Genomic DNA, 15,700 nt, shown 5'->3' on the forward strand with positions numbered 1-15,700 from the left:
TTTGGGATCTATCGCATCCCACAACTGTCCAGACTATGTTTGGAATATTTATTTCTCGCACAGAATAGGTCAACTTTTGTACTATGGGGGATAGTAGATTGACATAGGCTAGTGCTTTTGCTGTTCGTTAGGACTACTCATCTTGTTGGCTGACGAAAAGCAAAATGTGGACAGCTCTTCCAATATGCACCTTGGAATTGGATAAGGAAGCGCGCAGTTGCGTCCCCGATGTGTCTGTCTTCACCTGTGAGAAATACCCGATCACATGATGGAGAGCTGTGTGAGTGAGATGAGAGGTGATTTGGAGTGCACAGCCCTCAGGGAGAAGGGCACAACGCAGGACTCCGGGTCAAGGGCACAACGGCCACTGGCCGCAAAAGGCATGGATTTTGTTAGGGTGCATTACGGCCACACAAAGTGGATGCCGCCGTGAAATTCGAGGCATTATCAAGTGCTAGTGCTTGTGAAATTGTGAATGAGAGACTGATGAATTGTGTAAAGCCTGCGCAAAAAAACAAAGCAGAGCTCATGCCTTTCAAGCGACTTTTTTCAAATCAGCATTAGAGTCACATCATGCAGCCTTACAATGTATTAAAAATCTAAACATATAGTTACATTAATAACTCTAAATTAAGCATATAGGAGTACCTATTTCTTTGTTAATCGCTCAACAAAGAATAGCCGCATGTGCACACTCTCTCAAATTGTTTGGAGAAAATATCCTTTCTATTTTATTCAGCTTTGTTCAATTGTATTCTTCATACTATAAAATAATGCCAAATCTTGTCTGCTAAATGAACTAGTGTAGCCCACAGACATTTGGCATAGCCAGATCAGGACATAACATAAGGACAACTCAGAGTATGCTATTCTGTTCTTCTGAAATAGACTACATTTTCTTCATATCATGCTTCTTCAGACCAGTCTAAAATAAATAATGGATTTATTGTGAAGGTGTAGGCTATATTACATGGATTTATTAGACTTTTTAAAACGCATCAGTGGCTTGTAGGCTATGTGTGGAAGCCAGGAGATGCTAAATGTGTTTATGTTCATTAACGGTCAATTACCGTGAGACCGACAGTTATTTGCTTGACAATCACCGGCTGACAACATTTTGTTGCCGCCACAGCCCTACTTGTGTCCAGCCTCAAGCTCCTGCTAGCAAACTTGCAGCATTGTATAAAATATTCTGCGCCCTCAGTTTCCTTTGCCAGAGAGCTTGGGACAGACACAGCTGTAGGCTATTTATGCAAGGGATAAGAAGTAATCAGGTAGGCCTATTTCATGACATTTCCACTGGATCAGAGCATGACATTTTTCCCTTTCACGCTGAGTGGTTACCGAAAGGGAGAGAGCTGGAAATATTTTCATTCTCAATGGATGTAAAAACAGACTTAATTTGCTTGCTGTTTGAGGTGAAGAAAACATTACTTTGAGAAGCTCCACAGCTGATTAGTGGTGGTGCATTAAGCCAATCAGAAATACTATCAGATCCCCAAATGGGCACATTTATATGCCTACATTTGCGCGCAGGCCAGGTAGCTTATAGGCCTACTTCTATGCGTAATGAACATTGACAGTAGTGCTCCTGTCAATGTTGAGTAAGGACTATAAAAACAATGATTAAATTGACAAATCTCGTAAATAGAATTAAATAAACCAAAACTTGTTCCTCATAAGTGTAACATAGGTTGTGCACTCTGCAAACAAACTGTCCACTCCGACAATGAGAACAATAAAAGACTGGAATAATAATATATTGAATGCATTAACAGAAGTTACCGTAGCCAAACAAACATTGTAGAAATTATAGGAACTAACGGTAAATGTACTACTGGTGATATACACTACCGTTCAAAAGTTTGGGGTCACTTAGAAATGTCCTTGTTTTCGAAAGAAAAGCAATTTTTTTGTCCATTAAAATAACATCAAATTGATCAGAAATACAGTGTAGACATTGTTAATGTTGTAAATGGCTATTGTAGCTGGAAACTGCTGATTTTTAATGGAATATCTACGTAGGCGTACAGAGGCCCATTATCAGCAACCATCAGTCCTGTGTTCCAATGGCACGTTGTGTTTGCTAATCCAAGTTTATCATTTTAGAAAGGCTAATTGATCATTAGAAAACCCTTTTGCAATTATGTTAGCTGAAAACTGTTGTGCTGATTAAAGAAGCAATACAATTTCCACAGGTCTCTTCTTATTATTGGTGTCCTTTAGTAGTGGTTTCTTTGCAGCAATTCGACCACGAAGGCCTGATTCACACAGTCCCCTCTGAACAGTTGATGTTGAGATGTGTCTGTTACTTGAACTCTGTGAAGCATTTATTTGGGCTGCAATTTCTGAGGCTGGTAACTCTGATGAACTTATCCTCTGCAGCAGAGGTATCTCTGGGTCTTCCATTCCTGTGGTGGTCCTCATGAGAGACAGTTTCATCATAGTGCTTGATGGTTTTTGCGACTGCACTTGAACGTTAAAAGTTCTTGAAATGTTCCGGATTGACTGACCTTCATGTCTTAAAGTAATGATGGACTGTCATTTGTCTTTGCTTATTTGAGCTGTTCTTGCCATAATATGGACTTGGTCTTTTACCAAATAGGGCTATCTTCTGTATACCCCCCCTACCTTGTCACAACACAACTGATTGGCTCAAACGCATTAGGAAGGAAAGAAATTCCACAAATTAACTTTTAAGAAGGTACACCTGTTAATTGAAATGCATTCAGGTGACTACCTCATGAAGCTGGTTAAGAGAATGCCAAGAGTGTGCAAAGCTGTCATCAAGGCAAAGGGTGGCTATTTGATTTGTTTAACACTTTTTTGGTTACTACATGATTCCATGTGCAATTTCATAGTGTTGATGCCTTCACTATTATTCTACAATGTAAAAAATAGTAAAAATAAAGAAAAACCCTTGAATGAGTAGGTGTGTCCAAACTTTTGACTGGTAGGGTATATAATTTACATATAAACTCACCAAAAAAAGAAACTCAAATCAAATTTTATTTGCCACATGCGCCGAATACAACAGGTGTAGACATTACCGTGAAATGCTTACTTACAGCCCTTAACCAACGATGCATTTATTCTTTAATAAAAAAGTAAAATAAAACAACAACAACAACATAAAAGTGTTGAGAAAAAAAGAGCAGAAGTAAAATAAAATAACAGTAGGGAGGCTATATACCAGGGGGGTACCGGTGAGATAATTAGTGAACATCCAAATAACTTCACAGATCTTCATGGTAAAGGGTTTAAACACTGTTTCCCATGCTTGTTCAATGAACCATAAACAATTCATGAACATGCACCTGTGGAACGGTCGTTTAGACACTAACAGCTTACAGACGGTAGGCAATTAAGGTCACAGTTATGAAAACTTAGGACACTAAAGAGGCCTTTCTACTGACTCTGACAAACACCAAAAGAAAGATGCCCAGGGTCCCTGCTCATCTGCGTGATCGTGCCTTAGGCATGCTGCAAGGAGGCATGAGGACAGCAGATGTGGCCAGGACAATAAATTGCAATGTCCGTACTGTGAGACGCCTAAGACAGCGCTACAGGGAGACAGGACGGACAGCTGATCATCCTCACAGTGGCAGACCACATGTAACAACACCTGCACAGGATCGGTACATCCAAACATCACACCTGTGGGACAGGTACAGGATGGCAACAACAACTGCCCGAGTTACACCAGGAACGCACAATACCTCCATCAGTGCTCAGACTGTCCGCAATAGGCTGAGAGAGGCTGGACTGAGGGCTTGTAGGCCTGTTGTAAGGCAGGTCCTCATCAGACATCACCGGCAACAACGTCGCCTATGGGCACAAACCCACCGTCGCTGGACCACACAGGACTGGCAAAAAGTGCTCTTCACTGACGAGTCGCGGATTTGTCTCACCAGGGGTGATGGTCGGATTCGCGTTTATCGTTGAAGGAATGAGCGTTACACCGAGGCCTGTACTCTGGAGCGGGATCGATTTGGAGGTGGAGGGTCCGTCATGGTCTGGGGCGGTGTGTCACAGCATCATTGGACTGAGCTTGTTGTCATTGCAGGCAATCTCAACGCTGTGCGTTACAGGGAAGACATCCTCCTCCCTCATGTGGTACCCTTCCTGCAGGCTCATCCTGACATGACCCTCCAGCATGACAATGCCACCAGTCATACTGCTCGTTCTGTGCGTGATTTCCTGCAAGACAGGAATGTCAGTGTTCTGCCATGGCCAGCGAAGAGCCCGGATCTCAATTCCATTGAGCACGTCTGGGACCTGTTGGATCGGAGGGTGAGGGCTAGGGCCATTCCCCCCAGAAATGTCTGGGAACTTGCAGGTGCCTTGGTGGAAGAGTGGGGTAACATCTCACAGCAAGAACTGGCAAATCTGGTGCAGTCCATGAGCAGGAGATGCACTGCAGTACTTAATGCAGCTGGTGGCCACACCAGATACTGACTGTTACATTTGATTTTGACCCCCCCTTTGTTCAGGGACACATTACTCAATTTCTGTTAGTCACATGTCTGTGGAACTTGTTCAGTTTATGTCTCAGTTGTTGAATCTTGTTATGTTCATACAAATATTTACACATGTTAAGTTTGCTGAAAATAAACGCAGTTGACAGTGAGAGGACGTTTCTTTTTTTGCTGAGTTTATACAGTTGAAGTCGGAAGTTTACATACACCTTAGCCAAATACATTTAAACTCAGTTTTTCACAATTCCTGACATTTAATCCAGGTAAAAATTCCCTGTTTTAGGTCAGTTAGGATCACCACTTTATTTTAAGAATGTGAAATGTCAGAATAATAGTAGAGAATGATTTATTTCAGCTTTTATTTCTTTCATCACATTCCCAGTGGGTCAGAAGTTTACATACACTCAATTAGTATTTGGTAGCATTGCCTTTAAATTGTTTAACTTGGGTCAAACATTTGGGGTAGCCTTCCACAAGCTTCCCACAATAAGTTGGGTGAATTTTGGCCCATTCCTCCTGACAGAGCTGGTGTAACTGAGTCAAGTTTGTAGGCCTCCTTGCTCGCACACGCTTTTTCAGTTCTGCCCACTAATTTTCTATAGGATTGAGGTCACGGCTTTGTGATGGCCACTCCAATACCTTGACTTTGTTGTCCTTAAGCCATTTTGCCACAACTTTGGAAGTATGCTTGGGGTCATTGTCCATTTGGAATACCCATTTGCGACCAAGCTTTAACTTCCTCACTGATGTCTTGAGACGTTGCTTCAATATATCCACATAATTTTCCTTCATCATGATGCCATCTATTTTGTGAAGTGCACCAGTCCCTACTGCAGCAAAGCACCCCCACAGCATGATGCTGCCATCCCCGTGCTTCACGGTTGGGATGGTGTTCTTCGGCTTGCAAGCCACCCCCTTTTTCCTCCAAACATAACGATGGTCATTATGGCCAAACAGTTCTATTTTTGTTTAATCAGACCAGAGGACATTTCTCCAAAAAGTACGATCTTTGTCCCCATGTGCAGTTGCAAACCGTAGTCTGGCTTTTTTATGGCAGTTTTGGAGCAGTGGCTTCTTCCTTGCTGAGCGGCCTTTCAGGTTATGTCGATATAGGACTCGTTTTACTGTGGATATAGATACTTTTGTACCTGTTTCCTCCAGCATCTTCCCAGGGTCCTTTGCTGTTGTTATGGGATTGATTTGCACTTTTCGCACCAAAGTACGTTCATCTCTAGGAGACAGAACGTGTCTCCTTCCTGAGCAGTATGACGGCTGCGTGGTCCCATGGTGTTTATACTTGCGTACTATTGTTTGTAAAGATGAACATGGTACCTTCAGGCATTTGGAAATTGCTCCCAAGGATGAACCAGACTTGTGGAGGTTTACAAATTTTTTCTGAGGTCTTGTCTGATTTCTTTAGATCTTCCCATGATATCAAGGAAAGAGGCACTGAGTTTGAAGGTAGGCCTTGAAATACAACCACAGGTACACCTCCAATTGACTCAAATGATGTCAATTAGCCTATCAGAAGCTTCTAAAGCCATGACATCATTTTCTGGAATTTTCCAAGCTGTTTAAAGGCACAGTCAACTTAGTGCATGTAAACTTCTGACCCACTGGAATTGTGATACAGTGAATTATAAGTGAAATAATCTGTCTGTAAACAATTGTTGGAAAAATTACTTGTGTCATGCACAAAGTAGATGTCCTAACCAACTTGCCAAAACTATAGTTTGTTAACAAGAAATTTGTGGAGTGGTTGAAAAACGAGTTTTAATGACTCCAACCTAAGTGTATGTAAACTTCCGACTTCAACTGTATATACATATTTGACAGTGAGAGGACGTTTCTTTTTTTGCTGAGTTTATATATATATATATATACATATTTGCTACTGCTCAACTAAATAAAATGTTGGTCGACCAACAGCCTATCGACCAAATAATTGACCAGTCGACTGGAGTCAGCCCTTCCCTATATAGTGCACTACCTCTGAGCAGGGCCAATAGGGCTCTTGTCAAACTTAATGCACTATATAGGGAATAGGGTGCCATTTCCAACGCAGCCAATGTGTCCATGCCAGCCTGCCGGTTAAGAGTGGTAGACATGATGACTGGGGCTGAGAGTTTTTCCTTGTCTGGATGGAAAACCTTAGGGCCCTAATGGCAACCATCAGTGCTGTGTTCTGATCCTTACCCACATTCTGCTCATGTCACTCAAGTCAGCCTTGTTCCTCATCGAGTCCTTTATCACCTGAACACACACAGAGACAGAAAGAGAATTTAGACAAGGCTGAAGCCACAAGCCAAACATTCAGAATCTTGCTGATACAACAGAGAGAGCACTACACGTGAAGTTGTACTGTATGCATTGTGTGGGTGTGTTCAAGAAGGCCAGTGTGTGGGCAATTGCCTGGGTGCTCAGAAGTGAATGAATGTGTATGGGGGTGTGTGAACAGCACTATGCTGATCATTTAAATGATGCTAGTCCTTGGAGGTTGTAGCTACTGTGGCTAAACTGGTGGTTGTCATCTCACTGTAGAGTATTCTGAATTAAGTGCAAATCTCAAATGATATTCCCTATGGGCCAGTTTCTTGAACACAGATTAAGCCTAGTCCTGGACTAAACAGCATGGTCAATGGAGAATCTCCATTTAAAATCAGTTTTTTTTGTCCAGGATTAAACTTAATCTGTTTCCGGGAAACCGCCCCTATATTTAGTTGACCTAAACCTTATTTTACCAGGTAAATTAACTGAAAACACATTCTCATTTACAGCAGTGACCTGGGAAAGAGTTGCAGGGGAGAGGAGTTGAAATTAGCCAATTGGAAGCTCGGGATGAGGAGGGCCAGATTAGGAATTAAGACAGGGCGACCAGGGTTAACACCCCTAGTCTTGGGATAAGTGTTGTGGGATCTTAGTGATCACAGAGCATCAGAATCTCAGTTTTACTTCCAGCAGGATCTGGTCTCCCATTCAAGGACCAACCCTGGCCCTACCCTGCTTAGCTTCAAACCAAATCCAGCAGAGTAATATACAGGGAATATTGTATCATTTCAGACCTCTTGAGCACAAGTCTATGGAGAGATGGGCATGTCCCTGGCGTGCAGTATGTTCAGGGTTGTGTTCATTAGGCACCAAACGAAAGAAAACGGAGTGAAACAGGGAGGAACTAACGAGTCTTGTCCAATAACAAGTTTTCTATTGCATGCCTTAAAAAGGTATGCGTTCCATCAGGGCTGTGTTGGTGGGTTCAGACTTACATTGGGATGGCCGTCTCGCAGCAGCTTGTGGAAGACGTGGCAGAACTTCCAGCAGAGCACCGCATTGCTGGAGAGCGGCAGCCGGTTGACCGCCGCCCAGAAGGTGTGGGCGCCCTTCTCATGGTGGGTCCCCAGGATACAGGGTGAGACGGACCAGTCAAGGAGAAACACACAGGAGATGGCAGAGAGAGCACACACTCTGACGAAGGCTGCTGGGGGGGGGGGGTTAATATAGAGAGGTGTTTTGCTTGCCTATTCAACTTTCACTGTTCTCTCAAGAGGGGCTAAAAATCTCCCACATATCTCTGATCATATCTCACAGAAAGACCGTACAGAGCAGTCTGTCTCTCGGTCCCTTTCTCGCTCTCACACACACACACACAAATTAATGGCCTGGTCCCGGCAGACATCAGGGTCACGTTACATTATTGTTTTTGTTTTGCACGAACATAACCCTGAGTCATGAAGGAACAATTAAGAGCTTCCACAAACACATGGGCGTCAACATTAACACAGCTCTCCTTCCTCTATCGTCAGAGAAAAACAGATTCTATCCAACACACACACACACACACACACACACACACGCTCCCACTACGCACACACACACACTGCGCAACTAACACAGACACTGCACACACAGCGCCACACACACACAGCGACACACCCGGCTCCACAAAGAGGATATTCCTGGCATGCTTCTCTTTGACAACGACCTCCTGCGTGTTGATGGCCTTGTTGATGCTCACAGCCTATGCAGAGGAGGAAGTGGAGGAGAGGGAGAGAGGAAAGAGACAGAAAACACCAATCAGTGCAATGCTTTTCACTTGTCACTCGGGGAACACACCACACACACACACACACACACACACACACACACACACACATAATTCTTTATTTGGAGTATCCCTTTCAGGCCTATTTGATCTCGGCCTCCATCTGAGAGAAAAAGCAGCCCCTCTATGCACCTCCACCTCCTCCCCTTCTCTGATCCTTTAAAAGAATCAGGGATGGGCAACTTTGATGGGGGGGGGTTACAAATAATCTGAACCTATGAGGGGCCGCAGTGACTCGCAGGTCTGCATACCCACGTCCATACCCACACATGCAGTCAGAGCCGGCCCTAGCCTTTTGGGGACCCTTAGCTAAACTTGGGGCCCCCCACTGTGATTTATTTTTTTGTGGCCCCCCACAGCAGAGAGAACGTTTTTGAGTAAAATTCTTACAATTCTACACATTCTGCCAAGGGGCGAAGAGAAAATGTTGCAGTTTTAAAGCAAGTTTGATGCCATTCTACACATTTTGCCATGGGGCGGAGAGAAATGTTTGCAGTTTTTAAGCTTATTTCCTGCAATTCTACAAAATGTGCCATGCCTTATGTCATGTTAATATGATATCTGAGTGAGAGTGGCTTACAAAATCAATGGGGGCCCCCCCCGGTCCATAATTACTACAAGTTTAGATTGCTGGCTAGAGTAACTTACCAATCCAAATGGTTTGTGCTGACATGGGCTAATTGAGTGTCTGTCAGTGACTGACATAACAAGAGAAATACTTCTGATGCACATCCACATTTTGAAATGGCACCTTGTGTATTCTACTATTCTAACTCTCAACAGAAGTTGAGACCTCGACTGAGTTCCTAATTATTTTCTTTTTTAGAAATTGATCTCTGGGCCTACAAACGGGGTTGGGCCGCCAGTTGCCCATCTCTGCTTTAAATTAATAGCTGGGTCACATTTAGCATGTTCTCCGACAAAGAACAGTGATATGGAGGTCTGAAGTGGAGTGGCTGGGGGGGGGTCATGAAAGGACAGGCCAGGTTGAATAATGTCCTGAGTCCTCTCTGGGATGGGAAGCAGAGGGTGATAAATCATCACAGGTCCATTTCACTGGTGGTTCACTGGGAGCGCAGGCAGTGTGTTGGTTTCACACAAAGGAATAACTTGCTGGCCATGGCATTCAGAGGAATAGCCTAGGAGTAGTACACTCCACAGTCATGCTTGGTTGGAGTAAAGTGCACACCAGAAGTGTACGATGAGGAAGTCACAAGTCGAACCCCCAAAATGTATATTCTGAGTGATCATTTGGACACCTTGTTCATTTGGACATGTAGATTGTTTCTATAATGATCAAATCAACAAAACTGTATACTCACTAGGGGTGCAAGAGTCATCACAAGAGTAGACAAAATAGCCTATGTTTATTTCTGTATTTTTCTCTCAGCCTCATTACAAATGGCATATTCACAGCTCAAGGTGACAAAGAAGGGCTTTGTATTGACAAGATCGATTCACAGGGTGACTGTCTAATTAGGTCACAGCTGTGCCTTCTGAAGAGGAGAAGGAGGACAAGGAGGAAGAGAGGAATGCGGAGCTGGCCAACATCTCTCAACACACACTGCTCCGTGGTTCAAATTCCACTCCATCCATGTCTCTGTGCTTAGCTTGTAGCCCTGCAGAGGATGAACCACAAACCATGCTCAGATCTACTAGCCATGCCTTCTATCATTAAACATACATGCAGGGTTGATATGGTCACTGGTGCTACATGTTGTTACATAATCAAGCACAAGCCAAGAGATGTGTGTGTGTGTGTGTGTGTATGCCATCATGTCAACACTGCACACAGAGCCATATATCCGTCCAAAGTCTCCTATGGTTGGACAAAGGACAACATCTCATATCTGGATTCCACTTGGATAGAAATACTGCAAATACAGTCGAACACATTCAGCATCTTCTTTACTGAACAAAGATATAAACGCAACATGCAGCAACAATTTCAAAGATTTTACTGAGTTACAGTTCATATAAGGAAATCGGTCAATTGAAATAAATAAATTAGGCCCTAATCTATGGATTTCACATAACTGGTAATACAGATATGCATCTGTTGGTCACAGATATCTTTTTTTAAAGCTAGGGGCGTGGATCAGAAAACCAGTCAGTATCTGGTGTGACCACCATTTATTTGCATCATGCAGAGCGACATCTCCTTTGCATAGAGTTGATCAGGCTGTTGATTGTGGCCTGTGGAATGTTGACCCATTCCTCTTAAAATGGCTGTGCGAAGTTGCTGGATATTGGCGGGAACTGGAACACGCTGTCGTACATGTCGATCCAGAGCATCCCAAACATGCTCAATGGGTGACATGTCTGGTGAGTATGCAGGCCATGGAAGAACTGATATATTTTCAACTTCCAGGGATTGTGTACAGATCCTTGCGACATGGGGCCGTGCATTATGCTGAAACATGGGGTGATGGCGGCAGATGAATGGCACGACAATGGGCCTCAGGATCTCGTCACGGTATCTCTATGCATTCAAATTTCCATTGATAAAATGCAAATTGTGTTCGTAGCCTACAGTGAGGGAAAAAAGTATTTGATCCCCTGCTGATTTTGTACGTTTGCCCACTGACAAAGAAATGATCAGTCCATAATTTTTAAATGGTAGGTTTATTTGAACAGTGAGACAGAATAACAAAACAAAAATCCAGAAAAACACATGTCAAAAATGTTATAAATTGATTTGCATTTTAAATGAGGTAAATAAGTATTTGAACCCCTCTCAATCAGAAAGATTTCTGCTAAGGGGACAGGACAACTTCACCGCAACAAAGGGACGATGGACGGGGCCATGTACCGTCAAATCTTGGGTGAGAACCTCCTTCCCTCAGCCAGAGCATTGAAAATGGGTCGTGGATGGGTATTCCAGCATGACAATGACCCAAAACACACGGCCAAGGCAACAAAGGAGTGGCTCAAGACGAAGCACATTAAGGTCCTGGAGTGACCTAGCCAGTCTCCAGACCTTAATCCCATAGAAAATCTGTGGAGGGAGCTGAAGGTTCGAGTTGACAAACGTCAGCCTCGAAACCTTAATGACTTGGAGAAGATCTGCAAAGAGGAGTGGGACAAAATCCCTCCTGAGATGTGTGCAAACCTGGTGGCCAACTACAAGAAACGTCTGACCTCTGTGATTGCCAACAAGGGTTTTGCCACCAAGTACTAAGTCATGTTTTGCAGTGGGGTCAAATACTTATTTCCCTCATTAAAATGCAAATCAATCTATAACATTTTTGACATGCGTTTTCTGGATTTTTATGTTGTTATTCTGTCTCTCACTGTTCAAATAAACCTACCATTAAAACGTACAAAATCAGCAGGGGATCAATTACTTTTTTCCCCTCACTGTATGCCTGCCCATACCATAACCCCAAGGCCACCATGGAGCACTCTGTTCACAATGTTGACATCAGCAAACCGCTTGCCCACACAACGCCATACACATGGTCTGCGGTTGTGAGGCCGGTTGGACATACTGTCAAATTCTCTAAAACGACGTTGGAGGCGGCTTATGGTAGAGACATTAATGAACATTCAATTCTCTGGCAACAGCTCTCGTGGACATTCCAACAGTCAGCATGCCAACTGTGTTGTGTGACAAAACTGCACGTTTTAGAGTGGCCTTTTATTGTCCCCAGCACGAGGTGCAGCTGTGTAATGATCATGCTGTTTAATCAGCTTCTTGATATGCCACACCTGTCAGGTGGATGGATTATCTTGGCAAAGGAGAAATGCTCACTAACAGGGATGTAAACAAATGTGAAAATAAATTGAGAGAAATACAATTTTTGAGCATATGGAACATTTCTGGGATCTTTTACTTCAGCACATGAAACATGGGACCAACACTTTACATGTTGCGTTTATATTTTTGTTCTGTGTAAAAATAGTGTCTACTCTTACATTTCAGTTAAAACCCCACATAATTTCTTCCCTTCATTTTTTTCTTCTTCTAAAAACCAAGGAACGATGGAAGGCTCCCAGCACTTGTGCAAGCGGTTCCCACACAGGAACGGCCCAATTAGTCCACAGAGCGACTTTGTCATCCATCTGAAAGAGAGTGCCAGCTGCCCAGGACTCCTGGCAAGCCAATGGGACTAGAAGCTGGAGCGGCTCGCTGGCATCGACAGGCCTATTAACTCATCCCATCGCAGCATGGGCAGCCGATGAAGTGAGATGGTGACTGCTATCAAATTAAATTAGGAGGTGAGAAACAGACGGTGGTGGTGGGTGTGTTGGGGTTGGGGTAGGTTAGACAGAGGATGAGGCTTGCCTCACAGACAGACTAGTCTGGACTGGGACCCCTATGTCATGCACAGAGAACTCTAGAGGCCTCTCTCATCGCCATTGATATGCTAGTCCTCGCCTGGCTGTGTGGCAGTGGCACTGTCAAGAAACAAACCCTAACGGCCTACACACTTGTTGATCTTAAAGGATAGGTGCAAGCAATATGGGGAAAACTCCACCCAGCCTATCAGAAGGCAAGGTGAAGGAATTACCATACTGCTTAAACCTATCAGATCCTTTGAGATCTACAGGAGTGCCAAGGCCTTAGGGGTGGATTTTGGATTCAGCATGAGCCTGTTTTGTCTAGTACTGCACAGGACCCAGCCGGTGCCTTAAAAGCCGCCCAGTCAGTGCCCGTTTAATAATGCAGTGATCTCTCATTGATGAGTCATTTCCCCAAAGAAAGCATTTGAATAATGGTTGACTGCTTGACATGAACATGACTAACATCCAATGGCATAATGGGGAAAAAATTGTATTCCAAGCTTTTCCTGCAGACATATCGGTACTAGGACACTAGATGATTATGACGACAACGCAGTATATTTATATCACTGCTCTAGGAAACTTGTTGAACAGCAGAATAAACTTAATGATGGTCCAAAAACATCTGCATTTAGAGATAGCACCCTCTACTCCTGTGCAACAAAAAGTCTGATCGATTGAATCAATCAAATAACGTAATCAATCCAATCAAAATAATAGTCTAAATAATGAAACCTGGGTTCTCAAGAGTTTGGGGAGCTGCCATCCTTACATGACCTACATGGCTGACAGGGAAGAAGAGTGCTTTTCCGGTGGTGGTCTTGATAGTGTTTTAGATTATCTGCTGTTCACGCAGTGCTGAAACCAAACCAAAACACAAGCAGGGGCCAAGCAGCACACACTATTCCCTGTTCCCACAGCACAGTGCTTTTATCAGGCACCATGGACTGGAGGTGCATGGTGGGCTGCTGCGGTGGTACTGCTAAGTCTTGCCCACCACCTCAAGAGGAATGGGTAAACAGGGAAGGGTGGAGGGAGGGAATGAAAACAGGAAACATGGATCGCTGCCTGTGAATGCGTCGGCACTGTACACGGAGGTGCTGTGGTGCGGAGAGGGTCAGTGGGTCTGGGGGGTGGTAGAGAGCAGGGGGAGAGGGGCACTCAGTCAGGCTTGCTGTCTTGGCACACCCTGTCCTGACCATTTCTTGCCTGACGAAAAATGTACCCAGCTCCTCCCCTCTTCCTCCACCTCCTCCTCAGGCCTAGTACCCTGTGCCAACCCAAACAGACCTCACAGCTCCCCTTTCCAGCTCCCCTTTTATAATGTTTCCTTTGCCAGCCTCTTCCAGGTGGCCCCAAAGGTCAACTGGACATACTTTAAAACTTTTACCCCCCTACCTGAGGACACACAAGCACACACAATTTGTAGCTGTTTGACACTAATAGTGCTCTCCTGCTGACAAGGATTGCTTTAGATGGACATTTTGAAATAACAAAAAAGACCTACTAGCCACTTACTGAAAGGTTACTCACTTCACATTACGTCACACTAGACAAGACTGTGAAATAACAGTCATCCTACTATGCACTTAAAAACACACACCTTTTTTGGAAGCAAATTTGAAAACTGAAAACCATGCATATTATTAATGTCCCTCAAAGCAACAAGCTGTAAAAGCTATAGAGAGTAAAAGCGAGAGGGTTTAGGTTATATTATTTATTCAGGTTGGAACTCCACCCCTTTTAAAATGTCAGTACACTAAAAAGGGCCCTCTGTGTTACTTGTTTCGATAAAGGACCGTTTTACAAATTTGCTCACATCGATATCCGCTCCCATGGAACACTCACTCTACACCTCTTTAAGAGCCTGGCACGGTGGGGAAAGGAAACATAAAAGACAATCCCTCCAGCATGGCCACTCTTCCTGTCTATGTGAACACACAGCCAACATGGATTAGACCAGGGTTGTGTTCATTATGGCACACCGTAGGAAAATGTTTTGCAACAGAAAATGAGTGTTCTTATTGGACAACTTTAGGTAGTCCCTCCCCGTTTAAGTCAAGAGTTTTTCCTGGTCAGGTCATGTGCTCAGAAAAGAACTCTGGACCTTACTCAGGACCAAAGTATGACAAAATACTGTGAATATAAAGCTGTCCAGAATCAAACTGGTAGGCCTAAATATTTTTACACCGAATAGGTATATATATATATATATATATAACTACTGTATTGTCGCCCTACTTCTCATTGTCTCATGTCTATTACGACTCCATTATCACTTCAAAACCTCCAGCATTGAGCTAGTCAAAGTCTATGACCTCACCGACACCAGCCTTTTGTTACTGTGGGGCTTAGGCTAGAAGACAGGACAGCAGGTGGTTCAAGAGACATACTGGCCAGAGTGTGGACCCTGGAGGCCAAAGGCCCTGGCTAGCATAATAAAACCTAAACCCCATGGTCCGTTTAAGAGCCTCCTTTGACAAGACAGCTTTCTGCAATCTCCTGTGAAGGAGGCCTCCTATCTGCTTTGTGTAATTAGTGGAACTAACTTCCTGAAGGAAGTACTGACGTCATAAAAGCACTGTAAAAAGGTCAAGCACATCAGCCGCTGAATTTGTTTGTGATTTCTCTATGCACATTTACACTAATTTACCTTGATAACGATGCTATGACACTGTAGAAATGTAAAACAGTCTTAAATAACCAAAGCAGAAGCGTATGGGCTAAGAGGACACTGACAGGCAAGTGGCAGGCAGGCAGGCCTTTATCTTCCTCTGGCCGAGAGAAAGAGGAACTTGCCTCAGAGAGCAGCCGTGAGGCTTTGTCTGTTTGATAC

At 43.8% G+C, this 15,700-nt stretch overlaps 1 protein-coding gene across 4 annotated transcripts in view; it reads right to left on the reverse strand.

Moving 5' to 3' along the window:
• The window catches only part of LOC311105464 (huntingtin-interacting protein 1-like), a gene marked incomplete at its 5' end in the record, with an annotated part of 61,401 nt that overhangs the window by 38,002 nt on the left and 7,699 nt on the right, over window positions 1-15,700 (reverse strand). For all 4 annotated transcript variants that reach the window (XM_084147628.1, XM_084147627.1, XM_084147625.1 and 1 more), the window contains 3 exons: window positions 6,675-6,731; window positions 7,742-7,884; window positions 8,430-8,493. In XM_084147628.1, the coding sequence (XP_084003754.1) occupies window positions 6,675-6,731; window positions 7,742-7,884; window positions 8,430-8,493 (264 nt within the window). The remainder of the gene's footprint in view (window positions 1-6,674; window positions 6,732-7,741; window positions 7,885-8,429; window positions 8,494-15,700) is intronic.

This window comes from Coregonus lavaretus, assembly GCF_964263955.1.
Source record: "Coregonus lavaretus genome assembly, chromosome: 30".
NCBI lineage: Eukaryota > Metazoa > Chordata > Actinopteri > Salmoniformes > Salmonidae > Coregonus > Coregonus lavaretus.